The following is a 25,435-nucleotide window of genomic DNA, read 5'->3' as shown; positions in this document are numbered from 1 at the left end:
CCATTAGCTATCTTCTGATCCAGCTTACACACTTTCAGCAATCCCAAATGGTCACCTATGCTCAATTCTTGAAGACCTCTAATGAGAACAATCCAACTCCTAAGCCTGATTTAAACAGGTCTTTTCCTAGGACAGCCTCTGGCCTTGGAATCTCTCCATAGCCTAGAACACCTGACAGTAGCATAACAAAGTAATAGATATATGCAGCACATTCCTTTTTAGGAAGTGAGTAAATTCCTTTACCTCTACTTGCTAGAATGCACATTTCTAATTGAAAGAAATAATCCCGATTTTATTAAAAGGTAGGAAATAGCTCCAAACTACCTTCTATAAATGTCAACTTTTATTGTATTGGACTTCCCTAAAAACCTAAATAAATAATTAGTAACAAGTTAACTGACATTTTTATGTCACTTTTAAGTCTTACACAGAGCTTCACAAATATGATTTCATTTGATCCTCACATCTTGAAGGAGATAATTGCAGATATTATTAATCCTCATTTTACATACAAGGGAATGGAATTGAAAAGATTAAGAAAGAAATCTTTCAAAGTCATTCAAATTCATAACTTATTTAGGATCTGTACCTAGTTCTTCTAACTCACAATTATTTTTTCTACTGCACCAATAGGCTGAATCCACAAAACAGCAGATCTAGTGCATTAAGGGGAAGGATACGGATGAGAATTAAGAATGGTACCTTAAGACATTAACAATTTTATTAGGAAATAGAACCAGCAAAGGGACTGGTCAGAATAAGAGGAAGAAAATCCTGAAAATTCAGCGTTTGTAAAAGTGAAAAGCAGAATCAACAGGGCTAATGCCATAGAGAAATCAAAGAAAATAAGAGCTGAGAAAATGTCGTTGGATTTTGTTGGTGCAAGCTGGTCAGGCCCAACCCCCTCACCCACTGTGGGGTACTAAAGGCATCTTCAGTATAAAAAGCAAAATGTGAATGGTGATTCATATAGTGGAGCCACATAGCATCAAATATTCTGTACTAACCCAAATGTGCCTTTCTCCTGATGTATGTCATTGTTATTTTTGTGCCAAGTTTAAGACTTTCCCTAATGTCTCCTCTTGTAAACAGGCCAACTTTTTGTCTACTTCTGGGTAGGACTGGTTCCCCTAAATACCCCAGGAAACAAAGCTTAGTATTTTGGCCAGAGCAGAGCTCTACTGGGTATATGCTATTAGCTCTGCCAAGACTAGTACCAAAGTGGCCAAAGACAAATAGGACATGATCCCCTTGGAAGAAGAGTTGGACCAAGGCCCAAAAGTAACTGGAATGTGTTAGCAAACTTCATTTGCAGAGGAGGTTAAAATTAAAAACATAAATGTTGAAACAGGTGGATAATGAGGTATTTATGCTATATGGACCCAGTCTTCTCAGTAAAAAGTAAAGGTCATTTTCCAACAGGAAGTATGGGATGGAGATGTGGACTGAAGAGGAAAGATTTCAAACAGTCCTAAAAGAACTCTCTATTCCACAGAGGGAGATGGGAAGCACTCAGATCCATTTAACCAAAGTGGATGTTGGTTTTCCTAGGTCTTTGATCAATCCATAATGGCCTATTTTCAGTTTCTCATTTATAACATGTGGAAATATGAACTGGCCTCCACACCTAGAATACTTTTTTCTTCAATTCCATGACTCTCAGAATCACTGGCTTTCTTTAAAACTCAGTTCAAATGCCAACTTCTGCAGTAGGCCATTATGGGACCCCTAACTTCCAGAACTTTCCCCTCTCAGGATAGTTTCAATCTACTCTATATGTATCATCATACTTATCTAGCTACTTATGTGCTATTTATGTTATATCCCCTACTAGAATGTAAGCCCCTCGGTAGAAAGGAATTTTTTTTGCCTTTCTTTCTAAACCCAGTTGCTATGCTCAGTACTTGGTACACATTAAGTGTTTACTAAATATTTGTTGATTGATATATTGATGTACTTGCAAAAAAAAAAAAAAAAAAAAAGCAAGAATTCAATTCGGTCCACCCTGATTTCAAATTGGCACAAATAGGTGCACAGGGTAGGTTAAAATTTTTTTTTAAAGATTTCTTAAAATCTAGAACAAGGGGGAAATCATAGTTGTGACATGGAGGCATAAGACTACCATTAACAAAGACTATCATTATGCATTCCCTGCTCCCTTCTTAGAAACCCTAGATTCATTATAGGACTGTTACTTGGAATCAAGAAGAGCATCTTCATGAGTTCAAATCCTGTCTCAGCCCTTTACTGTCTGACCCTGGGTATGTCATTTAACCTGTTTGCCGGAGTTTTCTCCTCTGTAAAATAACCTGGTGACAGAAATGGCAAAGCATTCCAGTATCTTTGCCAAGAAAACCCTAAATGGGGTCACAAAGAGTCAGACACAACTGAATGACTCAACAACAACAAATTAGTTCCAGGAAGCCATCACTGATTCCTAAATTGTCAGTGCTCTCTTCTTTCTGAAAAATTACCACATATATACTTATCTGTTTATATATTTTATCTTGCCCAATGTAAGCTCCTTAAGGCCAGGAGGTGTTACTCATTTATATCTGATAATGTGCCTTGCACACCACAAATGCCTGCTTAATGCTTGTTGGCTTGAATTGAATTGGATTTAAAGAGGAGGTTATTATCCCTGTGGGACTCAAAAACTTTTCTTACATGTTTACCATGCCTAAAGCCACTTCTTCATTTCTGAAACCATGACAAAGAGCTCAAACCTGGTAGCAAACCACCTACTGTCTCCAGTGCTCAGCTGTCACCTCTGATAAATGAAACTAAACTTGTGATGTCCTTTGGCAAGTGGGGGAAGTGCTTCTTTTTGGTGTTACTGGTTCAGAAAGGGTCTGAATGGTATCTCTCCCTCCTTTTACTGGCACATTGTTTTGCTTTGTTCTTATTCACTTATACATTCTAATTTAAAGCCACAAGGAGTGCAATCCATAGAGTGCTAGGCCTGGAGTCAGGAAAACTAATCTTCCTAAGTTCAAATCTGGCTTCAGTCACTTACTAGCTGGGTGATCTTAGATAAGTTGCTCCACCCTGTTTGCCCCAGGTTCAGGGATGGATGTCCAGCTAGTCCTAGTAATTAACAAAGATCCACATGGATTACTACTGCCACACATCTTACAGAATAAGGAGGTTCTTGTGAGACTGGAAAATGTCAAGTCAATGAGCATTTATTAAGTGCCCATTGTATGTCAAACACTGTGCCTTGGAATACAAAAAAAGGGCAAAAATCAGTTCCATCTCTGAAGGAGCTCACAGTTTAATGGTAGAAACAACATGCAAACAACTGTCCGCAAACATGATATAGATAAGATAAATTTAAAGTAAAAATGGAGGAAAGGTACTAAAATTCGGAACTTAGAAAGACTTCTTATAGAAAGTGGGGCTTCAGTTGAGACTCAATGGAAGCCAGGGAAGCCAGGACCCAAAAATAAAGACAGATTATAATAGGGAATTAAAATCGGGAGGAGGCAGATTTGATTGTAGGGAGTAAGGTATAAGAAGACTGAAAAAATGAAAAGAGTTTTTAAGGTCAAATAGGACTTCATATTTCATCTTTGAGTCAAATAAGAACTCCTGAAATGTTCTAAATGGGAGCTGGGGGCAGGGGGAACATATATTTTAGGAAGATCAATTTGAAATCTAAGTAGAGAATAGATAGGAGTGATGAGAGGGAGGGACAACAACTAGCAGTTTTAATTGTCTAGTATAGACATGAGGTAAAAGCCTGAACTTTGGTGGTAGCAATATCAAAAGAAAAAAGGAGAAATATAGGAAAGATAAGAAAGACTTGGCAACTGAGGAGATATGGGGAAAGGAGGAGACTGAGAAGACAAGGATAACACTTAGGATGAAAGCCTGGGTGACTAGGAGGATGGTGGTAGCTTCAATAGTAATTAGGAAGACTGGAAGATTTGGGGAAAAAGCTAATGAGTACAGTTTTGGACATTGTTGGCTGCCTTAATTGGCTAGGAAAGGAAAATGGAAACCTTCCTGGTGTGGCACTGGTTCAGGAAGGAAAAGACATCATTATGGAAGCACTGCTAAGAAATAATTATTGTTAAGCAACTCCAGGAACAGTGGCAAGTACTGGGACAGATAAAAATTAAAAATTGCAATACGAAAGAATTTCTACTTTTAGTTTAAATTGTGTATTTAGATGGTTGTTTTTTCTTCTCCAAAACATTTTGCTTTTTAAACGCTATAGTTATTAAAAAGCTATAGATGACTGCTCAAAGATCTAGAATATTAATTATAACTTCTAATTATATGGCATTAGAATACATATAATCATGAAACCTTTTTATAAAAGTTTTATAAATAGAACATAACTAACAATGGATCAGAATCACAGAGTCCTACAATGTCAGAACTAAGAGAAACCTTCGAAATACTCTAGTTCAACCCTTTCATTTTCTAGAGAAAGATTCTTAGGCCCAGAGAGATGACTTTCCCAATGTCACACAATAAGTTATTAGCAAAACTAAGGTTAAAACCCCCATCTCTTCACTCCCAGTTCTTCCTTTCTTTTTCTGTAACAATGAACTGTTCCTTATTATTCTGAATAAAGTCATAAGCTTGAGGAAACTGGTGGTAGTGATCCTTCATTTTTTAAGAGGAGAGAATGATGTCTTGGTTGTGAATTGGAAATATGTGAGGAAGAGTTACATAAAGTCATCAGCCTCACTAAGACCAGAGGCAAGACAAAGTCATGATTATAGGTGTTGGCTGGGATGCAGAAGATGACCATGGTATCCTCAGCTATCTTCATTACTATTGGAACAAATTATTCTTATCTGCCCAGTGAATTGGGGAAATCTTCACATGTCTGAGATAGATGTCCCCCTACTCTTTGATAGGGAAAAGTGATAAATTCAAAGACTTGTTGAAGTAATTCTATTCCACACCTTAAAAGTAAAAAGATATAACCATTTAGGTAACCTGTTTCATTATACAATTAATGGAAAGATAAGAACAAGATATGACATAGAAGAAAGCCTACTAATCTAGGAACCAAGAAATCTACAGTCTGCTCTAGTCTCTATTATTGTTGTTTGTCCTTTCTTCTTAAAGAGATAATGGAGATAATGCCATGACACACAAGTGAATTGGATTTAAGTGAGGAAGGGCTGTGCAAGGTCACCTGCCTCACTTTCCCCTCCAAAACCATCTGGTTCAGTGGACAGATATGGATCAGGAAGACTGGAGATGGCCCTGGATGCAGAGGGAGACATCTTTAAGCTAAGGTACAGCTTCACACTCATTCCATAACTAAGCCTAAGAAGCATCAAGGAAAAGAAAGGTTTCTTTCATCTGATCAAAAAAACTTCAAAAATCTAAGTAAGTCAATAAGTACTACAGTAAATACTCTACTCTGCCATGGCAACATTGCATATTAGAAGTAACACTAGGACTGGGAGAAGGAAGGCCTGGATTTAAATCTTGACTGCTAGTATAGGTTCTCAAGATTTAGAATTAGAAGAGAATTAGAAACCTGGTCTAACCAGTTCATTTCTTATTATCTATGAAACTGGGCCCCAAAGAAATGAACAGACTTGCTCAAGATCACACAGTTAATGAGAAACAGAACTCTGATTCTTTGACTCCAATCTTTACTACCCTTTCTCTTATATCCTGCTGTCTCTACTATAATCTGTCTGACCTTGTACAGTCATTAAACTTTCTTAGTCACACTTTCTTCCTTTATAAGTGGAAGGAGGTTGAATTAGATGGGCTCTCAAAATTCCTCCCAGTTGGTTAGCTGTCAGGGATCACATAGCTCCCAGAGAGACCAAGTCCTTTAAATACCAACTGTCCTTTAGAAAGTGTTAGCTGGGAAGATTTGTATAAATGGATGCAGAATGAAATGAGCAGAACTAGGAAGGACAAATAATTTTGAAAGACTTAACAACTCAAATAAAAATTAACTGTTTTACTTTATATCACAAGAGGTTCTCTAGAAAAGTGGGTGTAATCTACAAATGTTTTAAATATTAAAATAAAATGTCAAAACGTGAAAGAAGAAAAAATATTAAAGTTATACAACAGAAAACTTTAGCTTTGCTGTCTGAGATTGTGGGTTCAAATCCTGCCTGTGTACTCCCTGTATGGCACCTGAATTCTTTTGGATTGAGTTTCCTCATATATAAAATGAAAGGATTGGAGTAAATGACCCTGCCTCTTCCAACTCTAAATCCTATGAACCAGAGACTTGAGGAAAAACCCCTCATAAGAAAATAATATAGACTCATGGATCTAAAATTGAAAGGAACCTCAGAGACTATTACAATCTTTTCATTCTTCAGATGACGAAGCAGAGGCTCATGGAAGCTAACTGACTGGCCAAAGGTCACATAGTAGTCACCAAAGTAGGAGTTGAATACTCCTTCAATTATTTTCAGAACACATCAGGTAAGGATTAAGGAGGATACAGGATACAAAGTCCTTGATGCTCACTGTCACTTTTTTTAGACATTCTGCTACCATGAGGTAGCAAGCTCTCATCATTTTAGATTCACTCCACCCGGCATAATCACTGTATGGAGATTCTCGTCCATGTCTTTAAAATCTCCAACCCCTTTTCTCAAAGAGTTCAGCACTCTGACATGCAGTATTCCTGGCCATTCCAATCCTTACACCATATTTGTTCTCCCCTCAAAACACTTCTCATATCATCACCTCGTGCCTAAGTCCTATAGTCTCCACCTTGATCTCACCATTCACTCTACTCTAGGTTACAGAACTCCGAAATTCCTTTTTCAGATCACTTCTTATTCTGCCATTTCTTCCTCTGCCTCTCTCCTATTCTCTTTCAATGCAAGTTTTGTCTTGAGTGAAATGAGGAACGATTCATAATGACACTGAGAAAAGTTAGAAGAGTCTTTTATTATCAAAGTTGGAGAAATTGAATAAAACCAATACTCCCCAGCTATCTACCTGTTTTCTCCAAGTTCATTCCCTCTTACTTTCCTCCTTTTGACCCAAGGGTTAATAACTTCAAAAATACACTATTCTTCCCCTTTTATTTCATTATCCTATTACTATTCACACCTAGATTCCTCTTCATCAGACTTCTCTACTCCTATTTACAATACCACCAAATACTGACCACTAATCTCAGATGTCATTATTTCATCTTAAGTATTAATTAAGTATAGTAGTACAATCATTAAGTACAAGTGTCAAGACAACACTGTGGTAGAGGATCCCTCTGTTTTTAGTGGGAAAAGCACAGATTAAAAAGTTGATGCCTGAGATTAGATTTTGTAACCTTTCTTTTGCAAAGAGGAAAAAGCAGATTCTTTCAAAGATTTGTTATCAATACATAGTGAATAAAGTGGGATAATAGTTTAGAATTGAAGGAAAATCATCTTCCATTATAAGGTTGGAGGTCCTTCTGGATTATGACCATTCTCTAGGCTAAAATAATGTAAATAATTTTCTAAGATTTTGTTTTGCTATTAATTTCATTGGTAATGAATTGTCTATTCAGTAACTTTAATATTTTAATTAATCCTAAGAGATTATAAATTTAGTAGAAAGATATGAATACTACTGAGAAATTAGGTTTCTCCAATTTATTTAATGTTATATTTGATGAACTCAGTTGAGCTTTAATGACTTAAGAAATGTTGGAATATTAATGAAGAAATGTACAAACATATCTGAATTACCCTAAAGATTAGAACAAGATTAAATATGAGAATGAGTCAAGTAGCAGGCTGAGGGGTAACCCATAAGTGAGGTTGATGAGTCATGTAAGTCTATTACACTTTAAAAGAACATTATGAGGAAAGTTGTGTAAATATTATGTTCACCTTACAAATGAAGAAACTGAGACTCAGAGGTTACTTGATCAAATAGCTGGTAAAAAGCAATAATAGGAATAAAATCTAGGTTTTCCAACTTCAAATCCAACATTTATACTCTACAGGCTGCCTCACAAAGGCAATCTTGTCCTCTTTCAAGCAGAAGTCATTTCTTATCCATAAATGAAAACAATCCACTAGTACAGAGGGAAAGCAACTAGATGGCACAGCTGATTTAGTGCCAAGCCTGAAGTCAGAAAGACTCATCTTCATGATTTCAAATCCAGTTTCAGATACTTACTGTGTGACCCTGGGCAAGTCACCTAATTCTGTTTACCTCAGTTTCCTCTTCTGTAAAAATGATCTAGAGAAGGAGATGCAAACTATTCTAACATCTTTGCCAAGAAAACTCCAAATGGGGTCAGGATGAGTCAGACACAACAGAAAAACAATTCAAAGGAAGTGTGAAGGGAAAGTCTATCTTTAAATTGCCTTTGGAAAATAATAGTTTTTATTCTGAAAAATGAGAAATCAAACACCTTTGTAAAAAAGGGTTTCTACCCTAATGGGAAGAAGACTCAAATGCTTACTCCAGCTCTGATATCTATCCAGGTAAATTCTTTCTTTCCTTGTTTTTTCTTTTTTTCCTTTTTTTTTTTTGGGGGGGGGGGAGAGGAGGAAGGCAATTAGGGTAAAAGGACTTGTTAAGTATCTGAGGCCAAATCTGAACTCAGGTCCTCTTGACTTCAGGTCAGTGTTCCATCCACTGCACCATCCAGCTGCTCCACCAACTAAATATTTTCTTTCATCTTTCCCTCCTCCCATTTCCAATGTCAAAAGTGTAAGGCACTGTGTTGGCATATTTGGACATGCTATCCTCCAGTTTTTCAAAGGTGTTGTCAGATGTCTCTCTCCAGGTGCTACCCACATAAATATTTACCATTCCAGCAGCAATTCTTTCCAAGCATTCTGGTCTCAGCTCAGTCAACCTGAGTTGCCTGGGGCAAAACTGAATAGACCTTCTTTTGATCAAGAAAGCCATGTATATGAGGCTAGTATTTATTTGTACAGTAGCTTTCTAAAACTGATCTTTCCATTTTCAGGCATGGTGATATTGATAAAATATTTTTTCTAATTGATTTAAAACAATAATTGAGATTATTTTATCAAAATTATTTGATGTCAATGAACAAGAGGTCCATTCACTTTCATTCTACTGAGGAGAATCTTAGGTAAGCCCTGGAATGCATCTGACTGACAATGCTTTCCAGTTTCATTTTTATAAATCTCAACTAAAAAAAGCCTCTCATAATACCTACTTTTGAATGAGAATGTAGTAAGTCACTGTACAAGTGAGTTATGATAAGAAGGATTAAATCTGGAATTTGATTGGTGTGGAGACCTCCTATATAAAGAAATTCTCTTTACTAATGAAGGTTATACTTTCCCTGCAGTAGTAGAGCAGTATGTATCAATCAATAGTCAATCATTAAATATTGCATATCTAATAAATTGGAGAAATCTCATTTCTCTTTCTACATTAAATCTTGTAATCTCTTAGGATTAAGTATTCTAGTTTCTGAATAGACAATTAACAATTAAATTAATAGCAAATACCTGTGATATATCAGGGAGGGCACTAAGCATTGGGGATTCAAAAAGAAGCAAAAGACAGTTCCTTTCTTCAAGAATATTGGCAGTTTAAGTGATTTGCCCAGGATAACATGGCCATTATATATCAAATACAGGACTTCAACTCAGGGCTTCCAATTTCTCTTTACTCTATTAATAGGATGTTATGAAAATCTGATGAAATATAGGGAAAAAGTTTACAAAAAATCTTTCCTATCAAGATATCCCAATTCTGGTTTTTGTCCCTTATTTGACAACTTCTAGAAAGCTATTTGGGGCACTGGTCAATGAATGCATCATTCATATATAGGGATCTCCTGGACTGATAGGCATTTCAAGCATTCTATGACTCTCAAAATGACAGAAAGGACTATACCACATTACTGAAAGGATGATTTAACATGGGCATGTTTCTTAATTGACTTTTTTTACATCCCCTTTTCTCCACTTAGATTTTACCATTTAGCAAAGTGCAGGGCACCCAACAGGGGCTGAATTCCACTAAGCAAGAAGAAGGTTTCTTTTATCCCTTATGATTGCCCATTAAAAGAAAAAAAATTGAACTTAAGTTAATAAAGAATTGTGATGGGTTTAATTAAAGAAAGCTTCCTGGAAGAGATGATCTCGAACAGGGCTGTAAAGGAAGGGAGGGGTGGAACATGGTAGTCAAGGAAGCAAGTAGGATTGGTTTCTCCACTTTACAGAAGTAAGAATTGTCTTATGACAGTAAGTAGAAACATATAGTGAACATTTTTCTTTGTGCCCAGTTGAGACGAAGGGAAGATCAGTAGGCTGATCTCTTGGAATTCTACAAAGAATAATCTTGGTTTCCTGAGGCTATCTTCTTACTACTTAACTATCTTTGGATCCCAGCTGGCCCTGACTTTCATTCAGACCAAGGGAATAGATGCACTCCTCCTGTAATAACAGGTCAAAGTCTCTCTAAAGGCAAAGGAAAAAAAAAAGACAATTTGCATGATTATTCTATTTGCATAGTCAAAGACAGGTGCTCAAATGAGGTGTAGTAGAAAAGAGCACTGCAATAGTAATCAATCTATTTGAAGTCCTGGGAAACCATTGTTTAAATGTTTTTTATAAAAGGTACATTCAAGTATAAACTGGATTAATTTTTAACGTCTTTCATATAGAAAGATGGTTCATAAGAAAGTATCCTAATGCAAGCCTTCTTAAACTTTTACATATGTAAAGCCTTTTTTTTCCACTGGAGAAATTTTTATTTGATCCCTGATATATAGGTATATAAAATAGTTATACAAATCAAACACTTACTGATAACAAATAATAATTTTGCAATTCTCACATTCAGTCACAAGATCCCATATGGGGTTGTGAGCCAGTTTTAGAAGTTGGGTTCTAATAGAGGGTAAGTTACACACTAATTCTTGATCAGTCATGTGATTTTCATCAAGGTTCTGAGCTTCAGTTTCCTCATCTTTTATTTATTACTTATATGTGGTCTTTGAAATTATAAAGCTGGAGAAAGTGATTTCTAAAGTACCTTCCAGTTCTATTTTCCTATGTTGTCTAATTGAGGACAATTTTACAAAGCAAGCCACTACCTGCTGGTCTGTCTAGCCTTCCTCTTTCTGCCAAAATAAACTTCCTGAGTTGTAGATGCTGCTATCACCGTCCCCCATTTTAGTCCACACTCATCCTTTTTCTTCAAAACATCGATTGCTTTCCTTTCTCCATAAGCTCAATGGATTTTACTTTTGGGACTATTGTGTTTCACAGTATTTCAGAATCATAGATTAAGAGTTCCAAGATACCTGAAAAGTCACCTGGCCCAAAGACCTCACTTGTTACTGTTCAATCCTTTTCAGTTGGTCTGATTCTTCATGAGTCCATTTGGGGTTTTCTTGGCAAAGATACTGGAGTGCTTTGCCATTTCCTTCTCCAGCTCACTTACAGATGAGGAAACTGAAGCAAGCAGGATTAAGTGACTTGCCCAAGCTCACATAGCTAGTACCTATCTGAGGCCAGATTTGAATTCAGGAAATTGAGTCTTCCTGACTTCAGACCTGGCACTCTTTCCACTTTGCCACCTAGCTGCCCCAAAGACCTCATTTTACAGATGAGAAAACTAAAGCCAAGAGGGGTTAAATACTTTGCCCAAAGTCACACTGTGAGTAAAGAGAAAGCATTGCCAGCATTTAATCCCAAATCCACTAAATTTAGGGGTTTTTCCCTAAAGCATCACCCTCTTTTTCTTTCCATTGTCACTCTAAATCTCAGCCTTAGATGTTCTGTTCCCCTCCCTCTCTCTTTCTTCCCTACATTCTTCACTCCTTGATGTTCACTAGTTACCCCTACAGAGAATATCCTAATCTTTGATCTTTACTCTATTCTTCTCAGATCTTCCACTCTGGACTCCTCCTATCTTTGAGGGCTCCATAAATGCAAAGAGTCCTCCCCAAAGAAGCTAAACCATATAGCCCCAATCTCTCTCTAGAAATCTCACTCTATGTCCTCTCATCCAAGGGATACCTCCATTTGACAGGACAATGATCTGACATGAAATGTACAACATGACAGAAAATGCTCTTATTTATTCTGTTCTTCTACCCCAGCCCCACAATGGTTCCTTCCCAATCTCTCTTCCTGCCCCCAGACTCATTTCATTTTCCTAGTAACTCAGCTACAAAAACTTGGAAGTTCTCTCTTTTCTTCCTCCATCAAACGAAATAATAATAGTTGTTAATTTAAAGTTTATATACATTTGTTATTATCATTATTTGCCATCCAGCACTAAGTCTTACCCATTCTTTCTAGAGTGGCTTTAAAATGTAGTGCTTTGGTTTCTATTTCCAAGGATGCCAGTCTAATTTCTCTTTACACTAATGTTACTGGCTAGCTAAGCCATCAATTACACATTAGGCCATCCAGTCAAGGTTTTAATTAGCTGTTAATTCCTGGGTTGGCCTGATACCTAGTCATAGCTTAGCCAGACAATACCAGGAATACTGGAAGGCAATGGTCTCTCTCAGTGTCTTAAGGTTTCTCTTCTCAAAAGTGACCACACAAAGAAGAAGAAAGCCCCCAAGAAGGGGGAAGAGGGAAGCCCAAGTATTCCCAAATGGAAAAGTGCTCCCCTTTCCCAAATGACCCAGTGTAATTATTGCTCTAGAAGTGACCCTTGCCACATTGAAACTTCTCAAGTTCCCACAGCACATGACTAGCTTGGCTCCCTTACTCTTAAATTTAGGGGCCAGCATTCAGAAACACCTTAAAAAACTATCAGTAGTTTGGCCTCTCTTTGAAGACTTCTGGTCTGATTTAACAACATTCATACCCATATACATCCCTATACTACCACACCCCTTTATCTGCTTGGGTACCAAATGCAAGAGTGACCCAAAGGATATCACTAACAATAATAAAAACAACTGTGTGTGTATGAGTGTCTGTATACACACATATATATGGACAAAAGTACTCATACATATACTATATATAAATATATATACACATACATACACATATACATGTTTATACACACACTGTCCTTTCTTCATCAGTTGCTGTTAAATAATATATCTATATTGCATATGGGAAAAGTGATTCAGAAAGATTATGTACTGTCACATGGCTAGTAGCTATTTGGAGACTCAAACCCAGATCTTCTGACATTAAATCTCAATACTCTTTCCAGTATACTATACTCTCCTAATCATCCACCAGAGGCAGCTGACTATTCTAGCAGTCCTCCAAACCCAAATTTCAGAGGATTTTGCTGGCAAGGTAACATTGGAAAGTGGAGCAAAAAACATATAATGAAAATAAAATTATTTAAAATCCTCCCAGATCTAAAAACTATTATGCTCTAATGTTACATATGCATATTTAGATAACACATTGCTATACATAAATATTATTAAATATAATAAAAATATATTTTATGTGTATGTGAAAGAGGCCACACATATACAGACAGGCTTCAATAAGAATGTACCTTACTTTATACAATAGATATTCATAAAAGCTATTTATAAATCAAATATTACACAATGAAAGATTAATATCTTAAATCTGAAGATGGAATTTTTAACATTCAAAGAAATTCAATCCTGTAAAACATCTTTAAAAAAATTGGTCAGATGAGCATTTTAGTTATCTCAGTGTCAATTGGGAGGGACCTTAGGACTCTCTTGACCTAACCAGTACCTGAACAAAATCCTTTTGTAAGATAATAACAATAATTATCATTGACATAGCACCTTAAGGTTTGTGAAGCCTTAATGTAGTTTCTTTCATTGGATCTTCATAATAACCCTACTGAGGTAAGTCCCATCATCCCCATTATATAGATAAGGAAATAAGACTTTACTGAGCTTAAGTATCACGATCACACAGCTAGTGCCTGAGTGAACTTTGCTCTGAACTCAGCTTCTCCCAATTCCAAATTCAGGATTCCATCCACTCTGCCCAACTTGGCTGTTGCAGCTAGGTGGGAAAGGGCATAGAGTAGGAAGCATAGAGTTAGGAATTTAAATCTCTTTTAGACATTTACTAGTTTTGTGACACTGAGTGAATTACTTCACTTGACTGCCTCAGGTTTACTCAACTGTAAAAAAAAAAAAAAAAAAAAAAACTGTTGAAAAAAAATAAGGATCAAGAGAGAAAATATTTATAAAGTTTAACACAATGTCTATAAATGCTTGTTTCCTTCCCTCGTTTATTTTTGTTTAGTCATTTTTCAGTCATGTCTGATTCTTTGTGACCCTATTTGAAGTTTTCTTGGCAAAGATACAAGAATGGTTTGCCATTGGAAACTGAGGTAGAGTTAAGCAACTTGTCCTGTGTCACTCAGCTAGTAAGTGTCTCAGGTTGGATTTGAATTCGGGTCCTGATTCCAGGCCCAAGTCATCTAACCACTAAGCCATCTGGCTCCCTTTCCAAACCTTCCACAGATCCCCAGAGGATAGTTCTAACATGTGATCATACAGCCAACACTTAATGATCTCCAGTGAGAGAGAATGTACTATATCTCCTCAGGCAGCCTCTTTTACTTTTGGAGAGCTCTAATCATTAAGAAGCTTTTCCTTACAGCAATCTGAAATCTAGCTCTTTTATAATGCCCACCCTTTGCTCCTAATATGCTCCCTGGGGCCAAGTAGTCCAGGTCTAATCCTACTTTCACATGACAGCCTTCTAAATAGTTGAAGACAGTCTTCTCCATTCCAGACAAAACATTCTTATTTCTTTTAAAAGCTTTCATTCAGTTTAACATATAACCACCACCTCCATAAGTGCTACATAAATATTCACTATTATTATTATGAAGAATATTGTGCTGAGGATACAAAGACAAAAAGAAACAACTTACATTCTAACAGAACTAATCATTTAAGGTGAAACTAAGATCTCCTCCTTCATTCTGGATATCTTCTCTGAAAACGTTCCAGTTTGTCAATATGCTTCCTAAAATGTGGGGCCAGAACTGAGTAAACACAATACTACAGATGTAGTCTGACAACATTTAAAGCTATTTCATCACATGACCGCAATAAGGCATAAAGCCTCAATACCCTCAATTTGCCTCCCCCTCCCCTTTTTTTTATTAAGTCTTACTATCTCTGTATGTTGGATAAAAGTGTTCCTGGCTTTTCGTTCCCAGAGCTGAAGAGTTCAGAATTACACAATAAAGCCAAACAGTTCTACTGTCTAAATTGAAGCAACATATTCCATCTGTAGCCTATGCACCTTTCCAAAAGAAAGGCACCATTCACTCCCCCAAATAAAGAAGCTCAGTTCCCTTTTCTCAGTTAAAAAGAAGTACATACTTATTCTATGGGAGTAGTAACACTTCAATGCTATCTTAAAATATTTAAAGGCTTCAATTTTGGCTTTTATTTTCAGGGGACAATAACTACAAAACAGGGACACTTTTAGGGTAAAAATGATTTCCCATGGAGCAAACAGGTTCCTAAGAAATAAACCTGATATGGATTAAAACTGCCTCAAGAAGCATAAAATCCCAAAATCAATCTTTTTTTTTCTTTCTTTTTAATGAAAATTTCGCTTCTGAGGTTCTATCAAGTAAAACAAGCTGCCTCTGAAGGTTTTTAAAGTAAACCTTCCACTTCTCCCCTAATTAAACTCGGGTAAAATTTGGCAACAGTCTTTCTAAATTAGCGCTTTGTCCTCGAGTTATCCCCAAAGGCTACAAAAGGCGACATTTGGCCCAGAGCCTGGAGCAAAGCCAAGCAGAGACTCCCAGGACGTCCAGCAGGGGGGGTGAAGGGGGGGCGGAAAACAGGGGGAGGTGGTATAGACCCGGCCCCTCCCGCCAGAAGGACCACTCCTCAATCACCATCAGCCCCGCCTCCAGCCAAACCCCCAACCCGACTGGGCTGCAATGCCGTCCGGATCTCTGCGGGGCGGGGGAGGGGCGGGAGAGGGGCGGGGGGAGGAGGGGATGGAGGGGGAGAGAGAGAGAGCGCGAGAGCAAACACCTGTGAGTGCGGCTGCGGCAGTGGTGGCGGCGGCGGCTGCTGCTGCGGAGGCAGCTTAAGCCACCGGCACCCGCCTAGCCAAAGGCGGCCAGGCCGGGCGGGCCCCGTGCACCTTGCACCGAGAAGAAAGTCCAGAGAGATAGCACCTCCAGAAATCACGCACGCCTATTCCTCTACACTCAGAAAGGGCCAGCACTAGACTCCCCCACCCCAACATACATGCCTAGAGGGGCGACGTTTGCAGCCAGCAAATAAAAGTTCATCAATCCTGAAGTTTTGTGTTATTTTCCCTAACGCCCCCCCCCATTCTCATTCCTTACCCGCCCGTCTCCAACCAATACACAACACAACACAACACAACACACACAACACACACACACACACACACACACACACACACACACACACACAGAGCCAAAGCTACTGCTGGGGGTTAAGCTGGCCAGTGGAATGGAAGGCGATCTAGAGACCCTGGGGGACCCACAGAAGGAAATATCTCCCCACAAGAGCCACAAACATTATGTGTTTGTGTATATGTGTGTGTGTTTATGCAAGAAAAATTGAAACCAGGTTTTTCAGGTCCTGAGTGCGGAGAGAAGGGGGTGTCCCTAAGTTGGCTAGGTCCGAGGAGAATCTGGGGGAGGGGCTGTCTGGGAAACACCTGAGATCCCGCCCCACCTCCAGAGGCAGGCCAGGGCCTCCGAGCCACTAAAGTTGACCATCCCCCTCCCTTTCTCAGGAGAACAGGAACGGGGGTCGGGGGTAGGTGGTGGAGGATGGGGGGATACATGCTGAGAAGTCCGGAAAGGGGTCGGCGCTTGCACTCACCGGCAGGTCCACGCTCACTTCAGTCCCATCGAGCAGGAAGACCCGGCAATAGAGAGCCGCCTTGCCCGCTCCGGCCGCGGGGATGTGAACCGCGGCTCCGCCGGTGAGCACGGGGCCGCCGCCGGGGGGGAACACACTGCCCCCGGGGGCGGCGGGCAGGGGAGCCGAAGAGGCCCCCCGGGGACCCCCGTCCCGCTCGTCTCCCAGCCCGCCGGCCGCGCGCCCAGCTGCTCCTCGCCCGTAGCGCTGCATCGACCGCCGGCCAAAGGTCCTGCGCAGGAAGCTCAGCATCCTGGGGCGCCCCCGCACGGCTGCCCGCCACCTGGGCCCCCTCCCGCGCTCGCTGCCCGCACTCCCGGGGCAGCCGCCGCTGCCGGGATGCCGCCGCAGCTGTCAGCGCTCCAGCCCAGGCCCGGGGGCTGCTGCACGGCCCGGGCTGGCTCCGAGAGTGGGAGCGAGTGTGCGCGCGGGGGTGCAGGCTGAGCTGGAGGGAAGGGGGTTTTCCCCGCCGTCTCTCGGTGCAACCGGTAGTCCCAGCTGCTCCGCCTCCCGGAGGAAAAGTCCCGCCAATGCTGCTGCCGCCGCCAATGCTGCCACCGCCGCAGCAGCAACAGCAGCAGCCGTCGTTCTTGGGACTGCAATGCTGCGAGGCTGGATTCCTGGCTCCCTCCCGTCTCCCGTGCCTTCCCCGAGTAGAGGGGCGGGGGAGAGGGGGAGGGGAAGGGGAGAAATGAGTGGTCGGAGCCGGGTGGCCGCCCTGGGTTTCCTCGGGTTCCCTTCCCCGGGTGGGGAGGAAGGGAGGGAAAGCGGACGACTCTGCTGCTCCTCTTTCTCACACCACCACCACGGGAGTGCACAACTGGAGAAAGGCGCCTGCGTGCTCCCGGCGAGCGCCAGCACACACTCGCACACACCATCCACGAACCTCCCCTCCCCTCCCCTCCCCTGCAGTCACGCCCCCGAAGTAGGGAACCGAGTGCGTCCTCGGAATAAGCCAACCAACCATCGCAGAAACGTGACCTCCTCCTCACCCCCCGCCGAGGGTTTTGCTCCTTCGCGAGGTGATGGGTGGGGGAGTGGGCCCAAACCCTCAACTCCCCCCACCTTGGTCGCGGTTCTGCTTTAGTGAAGCAGCGGCTCTTAGGATTGCAGTATTTGCTCCTCCTTTGGGTTTGGACTAGACGTTTGTACCCCAAATCCATGCCACCCCCTGCAGGCGAGAGCCTTCAACTGCTGGGCTTGTGCTCAGGCGTCTACGCGCAGACCTGGGTGTACCTAGACCGGCACCCCGAGAACCTTCCGAAGGAGTCATTCTAGGTGGGCGTGTGAGGGAATGAACCAATATCTGCGTCCTGCGGCTTTTTCCTTTTCTCTTCCACCCCTCGATCTTTCCTGGCCTTGGTCCCAAAACTGTTGCTTAATCTGACTGCTCATTGTATTTGAGGAGAACAGTGTGACGAGTCAAATCAACAAGCGTTCATTTAGAGCCTGCTATGTGCCAGGAACTGTGCTAAACATCCCTGCTTCTAAAGACCTCACAATCTAGTGGGAGAGATAACATTTAAACAACTATGTGCAAACAAGCCTTTCCCAATTCTCCTTAATTCTAGTGCCTTCTCTCTATTGCATTATCTCCTATTTATCCTGCATGTAAGCTTGTTTATGCAAGTTGTTTGCATCTTGTCTCCCGCTTTTGGCTGTGAGGTCTTTGAGATTAGGGATTGTCTCTTGCTTCAAATCCCCAACCCTTAGCCCAGTACTAGACACTTAGTAAGAGTTTCTTGACTGACAGACAGGAAAATTTAGAAGTAATCTCAGAGAAACCAGTATTAAAAGGATTGGGAAAAACTTCTTGTACGTGAAATGTTACCTCAGATTTGAAGGAAGCAAAGATCTACTAGAGCCTCATTTTGTTTAATAGGAGTCAGATAACTATCAATCAACAAGTATTTATCAAATGCCTACTCTCTGTACCTACAAGTCAACTTATGGTATACACATTCTGGGTCCATCTGAAAGCTTCAAAAATATAGAAAAAAAAAAGCGCAGGTTATCTCTTCATGGAGTTAATGAAACATTCAACTTAATAGATACTTATGCAATGATGGTTTTTCTTCAACAGTATCCATGCTAGATTTAGTAGTAAAGCGTTCTCTCCCCCTCTTGAGGTCCACTGTGGGTCACATGAAACCAAACCTTCTAAGCTGATCCATATTGTCTATACAAGGTTACTGCAGTATATAGAACTCTCGGTCTTTAAATAATGTGAACCCTAAATAGTCTGGTGTTATGCAAGTCACCCCACATCAGCGTGTTTCTTCAGGTGGGATGAAGAGGAAGAACAAGACTGACACCATCTTGGAAAAACTTTAACAATTAGGACCTGATATGACAAAAACTTAGGAAATCAAAGGGACCCATTTGAGGCAAATTGTTTAGAAGGTAAAACAGATATTGCAGATTTAGAATAAAAATATAAAAACCACCAATATTACATAATGTCTGATATTTCTCCACTATTCATTTAACATTGCCATCCCTCTTCCCTTCCTCACAGCCATAAACATGTAAAGCTGTGCCATGTAAACAGTGTTCAAAGAAATCTGACTCTTCTCCCTTGGTGGTACAAGTACAATCTCTTGACATATGTGACTTTTGTTCAGTCTGATTTTTTTTTTTTGACAGTGGAATTGGGAGTTTTGTGCAATAGAAATGGTGATAATGCACAATTGTATTTCCAATTAAAGTACATCTGCAAAAAAAAAAAAAAAAAAAAAAAGGAAATGGGACTTATATTGCAGAAAAAAGAAAAAAGAAAATGGGACTCATACTACTTACCTTGCCAGGTTTTTAATGAGAAAAGCACTTTATAATTTGAAAAGCATCAAATAAATGTTAGATATAACTATCATTATTAACTAGAAAGGACATATGAGATCTAAAGGAAGTTAGCTTTTAGTTCAATATAAAGGAAAATATTCCAACAATTAGAGCTATCTAGAACTGGTAGAAAGGGCCAGAGCAAGGAAGTTTCTATTATTGAAGATCTTCAAGTAGAAACTGCATAGCTGCTTCTTGGGAATATATATATGATCATAGATTTCAGTTTCTTCCAATTCCTTTATTTGACAAATGAGAAAGTGAAACTCTGTGGAGTTAAACAATTCACATAAAATCATAGAGCTAGGCAAGATTTGAACCGAGATCTTTGGAGTCCCCTGCCAAGTCTCTTACCATAGTGGTATTCTACCTCCCCTGAATGTAAAGAGCTCTGATTTACATACAGGTAGAGTAGAAGTTGTGTTTAATAAGGTCTCTTCCAATTCTGAGGTTCTGTGATATTTAATAAGTCACTTGCTGCTGGCAAGTTTTTGTTTTTGTTTCAAACATTGTTAGAGAGCTGAAACTGAATTTATAATTTACGTGGTAAAAGAATAGAGAAGAGCAATTTCGAACCTTTTGATATTAATGATGATGAGGCCTTCCCAGATTTCCCAAGTGCTCTCTCAGACTGTCCACCTTTACTCTTGGCCTCTTTTTCTGCACTTTCCAATCCTAACCTTAGAGTTGACCTGATCAACACTATACTATCCTCAACTTTAGAGTATCTCAATCCCTGTGTTTTTTTGCTAAAGCAAATCACAACCCTGGGATTATTTCCATCAATCATATCCCCCATCCTGCCCATACCTTATTGAAAAGAATTGGGGGCAAAAAAAAATCCCTTAATGGATCAGAGAGGATCTATTGCAACTGTATGTTATCTCTACAGGGTCCTCATCATAGCAATATCATTTAAAAATGTCTCTCAGTGGATGACATCACCTTGTACCTATTTTTTCTAAAAAGAAACCATTCTTCTTGAGCACTCTCATTCCCTTTTCTACCTCCCTAAAGAACTTCATCTTCTACTAAATTCTCCTGTCTTCGGGAAGAAGTAACCCTTCTTGCCAAGACCAATGCTTCCACATGTAACTTTGATCCCATCTCCTTCACTTTGGTCTTGCAGATTTACCCCCAGGTTCATTCATTCTCTTCCTCTAATTTTCAATCTTTCCCCTTCTACTGGCTAATTCTCTGCACCCCACAATAATGATCAAAGCAAGCCCACATGCTGAACTTTCTTCATTATAATAAGTTTGAGGATACCCACTCAGTAATAAATACAGCAATGGAAAGGAGAGGGACCAAAAATCGAGGAGGGTAGCTAAAGATAAGCACTTGGGAATATAAGAAAAAGGCTGAAAAAAATGCTCTAAAATCACTATTGATTAAAGAAATGCAAATTAAAACAGCTCTGAGGAACCCACTTCACACTTCTCAGATTGGCTAAGATGACAGGAAAAGATAATGACAAATGTTGGAGGGAATGTGGGAAAACTGGGACATTAGTGCATTGTTGGTGGAGTTGTGAAGTGTTCCATCAATTCTGGGGAGCAATATGAAACTATGTCCAGAGGGCTACAAAACTGTGCATACTCCAGCAGTACAATTATTAGATGTGTTTCCCAAGGAAATCATAAAGGAGAGAAAAGGACCCACATATGTAAAAATGTTTGTAGCAGCTCTTTTTGTGTTGACAAAGAATTGGAAAATGAGTAGATGCCCTTCAGTTGGGGAGTGGCTCAATAGTTATGGTATTTGAATGGTATGGAATATTATTTATTATTCTATAAAAAATGATGAATAAGCCGATTTTAGAAAGGCATGAAAAAAATTTGCCTGAACTGATGCTTAGCAAAACAAGCAGAATCAGGAATGCATTGCACACAATTGACAGCAAGATTGTGCCATTATCAACTATGTAACACTTGGTTCTTTTTAGTGGTTCAGTGATCCAAGGAATAGAATTGGAAATTGAATATAAATCAACAATGCTATGTTCACTTTTTCCTTCTGTCATAGTTTTCCCCTTTTGTTCTGATTTTTCTCTCCCAACATGATTCATAAAGAAATTGTATTTAAGAAGTTAATATGCATGTAAAAAAGTGGAGGGGGGGGAAGAAAAAAGGCGATAAGCAATTGAGGAACTAGTAAGAATAAAAGGAAAAAATAAGGGAAATTTTTAAAAATAATATTTTAAAGCCCAAGAAAATTCACTAAAGATCATAATACATTATATACATTCTACTGTGAAAGGAAAACTAAGTAAAATTCCCAGGAAAAAAGAAAATTTTATGAACTCCTAAAGATCATGAAACAACAAGAAACTGTAGAATGGTTCAAATGAGAAAGTAAACTCTTAAAAGGAGATAATAGGATAAAAATTAGGTTTTAAAAATGGAAGTTTAAAAATTAGAATTAAAAACAACAAGGTAGAAAATGTAAAATACATGTTGGAGAATATTTCCAAAGAAGCAGAGTCTCTGAAAGGGACAGTTAAGAGATCTGGAATTCAGAAATACAAAAATGGAAAAAAAAAACAATTGGTAAAAGAGGAAGCAAAGACAACTTTAAATTCTATACCCCCAAGTAATTTAATCTTGAAAGCAGAATGGGCAAAGAGAATGTAAGAATCATAGGTCTCCCAGGAGCATATGATAACTTTAAAAAAGAAAAAGAAAAATACCTAAATACGATTCCACAGGAAATGATTCAATAAAAATGTCTAGATATTTTGAATACAAACAACAAAAGATTTGCTTGACACTCCAAGATAGGTAGTAGTTAAATTTCATATTTTCAATATCAAAACAAATCTATCAAGTACCCAGGAGAAAACTCTTCAGCAATTAGGAACTTCAATTACTTAGAATTATTTTAGTCTACAGTAAGAATTTTTAATTGTGTGTGTGTGTGTGTGTGTGTGTGTGTGTGTGTGTGTAGAGGACTCATTTGGCAATCTGGTGAAGTTTTGGGACCCTGATAGAAATTTTTAAAATTTCATATATGTATTGTATGTATTGAATTATAAAGAAAACCAATTACACTGAAAGATCATTAGTGAAATATTATTTTTAAAAAGTTCTTAGATTCCAGATTAAGAATGATTGTTTTACAGCTAAGCAAAAACAATTTTAAAGACAACAAAAAGATTGAGTAGGATGTCCTCCAAGGGAAAAGAAATAAAATTATCTACAGAAATATTATATTCTTCAAAGATAAGCCCAATTATCAGTGAAAAAAGAATCCTCCACAAAAGAGAAACATTGCTTAAAAAAAAAATCAAAGGCAAACAGAAATTTGATTTTTACTATATACCAAGTAAGAGAAATCCAAGACATAGTAATAAGTACAATGATCAAGAAATGACTAAGCAATGAAATAATTTTTCTCACATTTGCAGGTTATTGTTTGGGGAGAAACCAAGGGAGATCATTAAATTTCAGAAACTAAAGATTTAATCCGATCTTAAGGCATTAGAAGGAAAAAAAAGAAAGGCTTAATTAATCTTCCATGAATAAAATCCTGTATTCCTTCCAAAGGAATTTTTTGTTTTTGTGGAGGAGATAACACAGTGGGGGGAATCATTGGAATAGGGACAGAGCATTAAATAGAATAAAACTGGCTATGTACTCCTGCCAGTTTTGAGGTGAGCAAGGTGGGGATTGTAACTTCTGTAGTCTCAGCAAAAGTGTGTAGTTGAGACACAATAGGATGAAACCAATGGAGAGAAGGGACTTGACCTGGGGAAAGAAAACATTTTAATAAGTGTGGATTGTTGTTTGTCCTTCCTTCTCGAAGAGGACCATGACATCAGGGAAGTGATGCTATGAGATGCAAGTGAAGTGAATTTAAATGAGAGGGCTGTGCAAGGTGATTTGCCTCTTCTCTAGAACCATCGGGGTCCAGTGGCAAGAGATAGATCAAGATGATTGGAGAGAGCCCTGGATGAAATGGGAGCTCATATTGGAGAAAAAAGTTTCCATTAAAAAGTAGTACCAACACTGGGGTAGGTGTAGGGAGCATTATAAAAGAAGAAAGTTATTTCTAAGATAAGAGATTAGGACTTTATAATGGATTTTGGCTAGGTGGATGCTGACCATTAGGAGACCACCTTCTCCAAGAAAGGGTTATGCCTGCCAACATTTTATTATTCCCATTCCCCTCCAAAAAAAGAGATTAGATATATGGGTTTCTGAAAATAATCAGTACTAAGGTTAGAAATCTGAGTACAGAGCAAGAAATAGGATAATCTAGTTTAGAAATGATGACTATAATAAGGGCAGGGACCAGGATGAGATTTTATAACTTGAGGTACAGAATTACTCCTACCACATAAAACTGATTCTTTCATGAACTGATATTTCTTTTTTTTAATAACTTTTTATTGATAGAACTCATGCCAGGGTAATTTTTTACAACATTATCCCTTGCATTCACTTCTGTTCCGATTTTTCCCCTCCCTCCCTCCACCCCCTCCCCCAGATGGCAAGCAATCCTTTACATGTTGAATAGGTTACAGTATATCCTGGATACAATGTACGTGTGCAGAACCAAACAGTTTTCTTGTTGCACAGGGAGAATTGAATTCAGAAGGTATAAATAATCCGGGAAGAAAAACAAAAATGCAAGCAGTTTATATTCATCTCCCAGTGTTCTTTCTTTGGGTGTAGCTGCTTCTGCCCATCTTTGATCAATTGAAACTGAATTAGCTCTCTTTATTGAAGAGATCCACTTCCATCAGAATACATCCTCAAACAGTATCGTTGTTGAGGTATATAATGATCTCTTGATTCTGCTCATTTCACTTAGCATCAGTTCATGTAAGTCTCGCCAGTCCTCTCTGTATTCATCCTGCTGGTCATTCCTTACAGAACAATAATATTCCATAATGTTCATATACCACAATTTACTCAACCATTCTCCAATTGATGGGCATCCATTCATTTTCCAGCTTCTAGCCACTACAAACAGGGCTGCCACAAACATTTTGGCACATACAGGTCCCTTTCCCTTCTTTAGTATCTCTTTGGGGTATAAGCTCAGTAGAAACACTGCTGGATCAAAGGGTATGCACAGTTTGATAACTTTTTGAGCATCATGAACTGATATTTCTAAAAATAAAATATAATAACAATAAAAAGACTCCATCAAAAAATTAAATGAATTAGTGAATAAATACCCTATGATAAAGAAGGCTGGAGTGAGATCTACGGATTCAACAATACAGAAATGAGATTGAAGAGAGAGCTCAGATTTAATAGGACAAAAATTCTACATTCACGAGAGCCATATAAAGCGAGGGAAAAGTAACTAGCAATAGTGTAGTCCAACAATTGGAAACTATAATTTAGAATACATTAGAATGGGACAGAAATAAGTAACAATAGGTAAATTCAAAAATTTTTTTGCAAAGTACAGCCCCAAAAATGTTATTTAATATAAGAGGTTGAGGGAGAAGAAAGATTCTGAACCACACACATCATTTCTGCAGATAAAGAAAAAGAAAGAAGGAGGAGGGAATATAGAGCAATAAATGGATGAATGAACAAATATTCCCACAAATAAAAAGGAAAAAAAAAAGGGAAATAACTTATTAAAGATAATTGGGATAGGTCAGATAAGCCTGTGAGTAGGGAAAAAACCCATGAGAATGGTATAGCATCAAAGTAACCTAAGCAAAACCAATCACAGAGGGAAAAATTTGTTGACTTAAAAGAGAAAGAAAATGAAATCAATTAAAAGAAATTAATGAAAATAAAAGCCCCAAATCACAACTTAATGTAAATGAGT

General features: G+C 38.8%; 1 protein-coding gene across 2 annotated transcripts in view; it reads right to left on the bottom strand.

Moving 5' to 3' along the window:
* Positions 1-17,135, bottom strand: part of EPB41L4B (erythrocyte membrane protein band 4.1 like 4B) — a 259,404-nt gene extending 242,269 nt beyond the window's left edge. The window contains exon 1 of one of the 2 annotated variants that reach the window (XM_051995572.1): positions 16,760-17,135. In XM_051995572.1, coding sequence (XP_051851532.1) covers positions 16,760-17,050 — 291 coding nt within the window. In that variant the 5' untranslated portion in view covers positions 17,051-17,135. The remainder of the gene's footprint in view (positions 1-16,759) is intronic. The other variant, XM_051995578.1, reaches the window with a different exon arrangement.
* Between the last annotated feature and the right edge of the window lie 8,300 nt (positions 17,136-25,435).

Source organism: Antechinus flavipes, chromosome 1, assembly GCF_016432865.1.
Source record: "Antechinus flavipes isolate AdamAnt ecotype Samford, QLD, Australia chromosome 1, AdamAnt_v2, whole genome shotgun sequence".
NCBI classification, from domain to species: Eukaryota; Metazoa; Chordata; class Mammalia; order Dasyuromorphia; family Dasyuridae; genus Antechinus; species Antechinus flavipes.
Note: the sequence above shows the minus strand (reverse complement) of the source record. Positions and strands in the feature narration are given on the sequence as shown.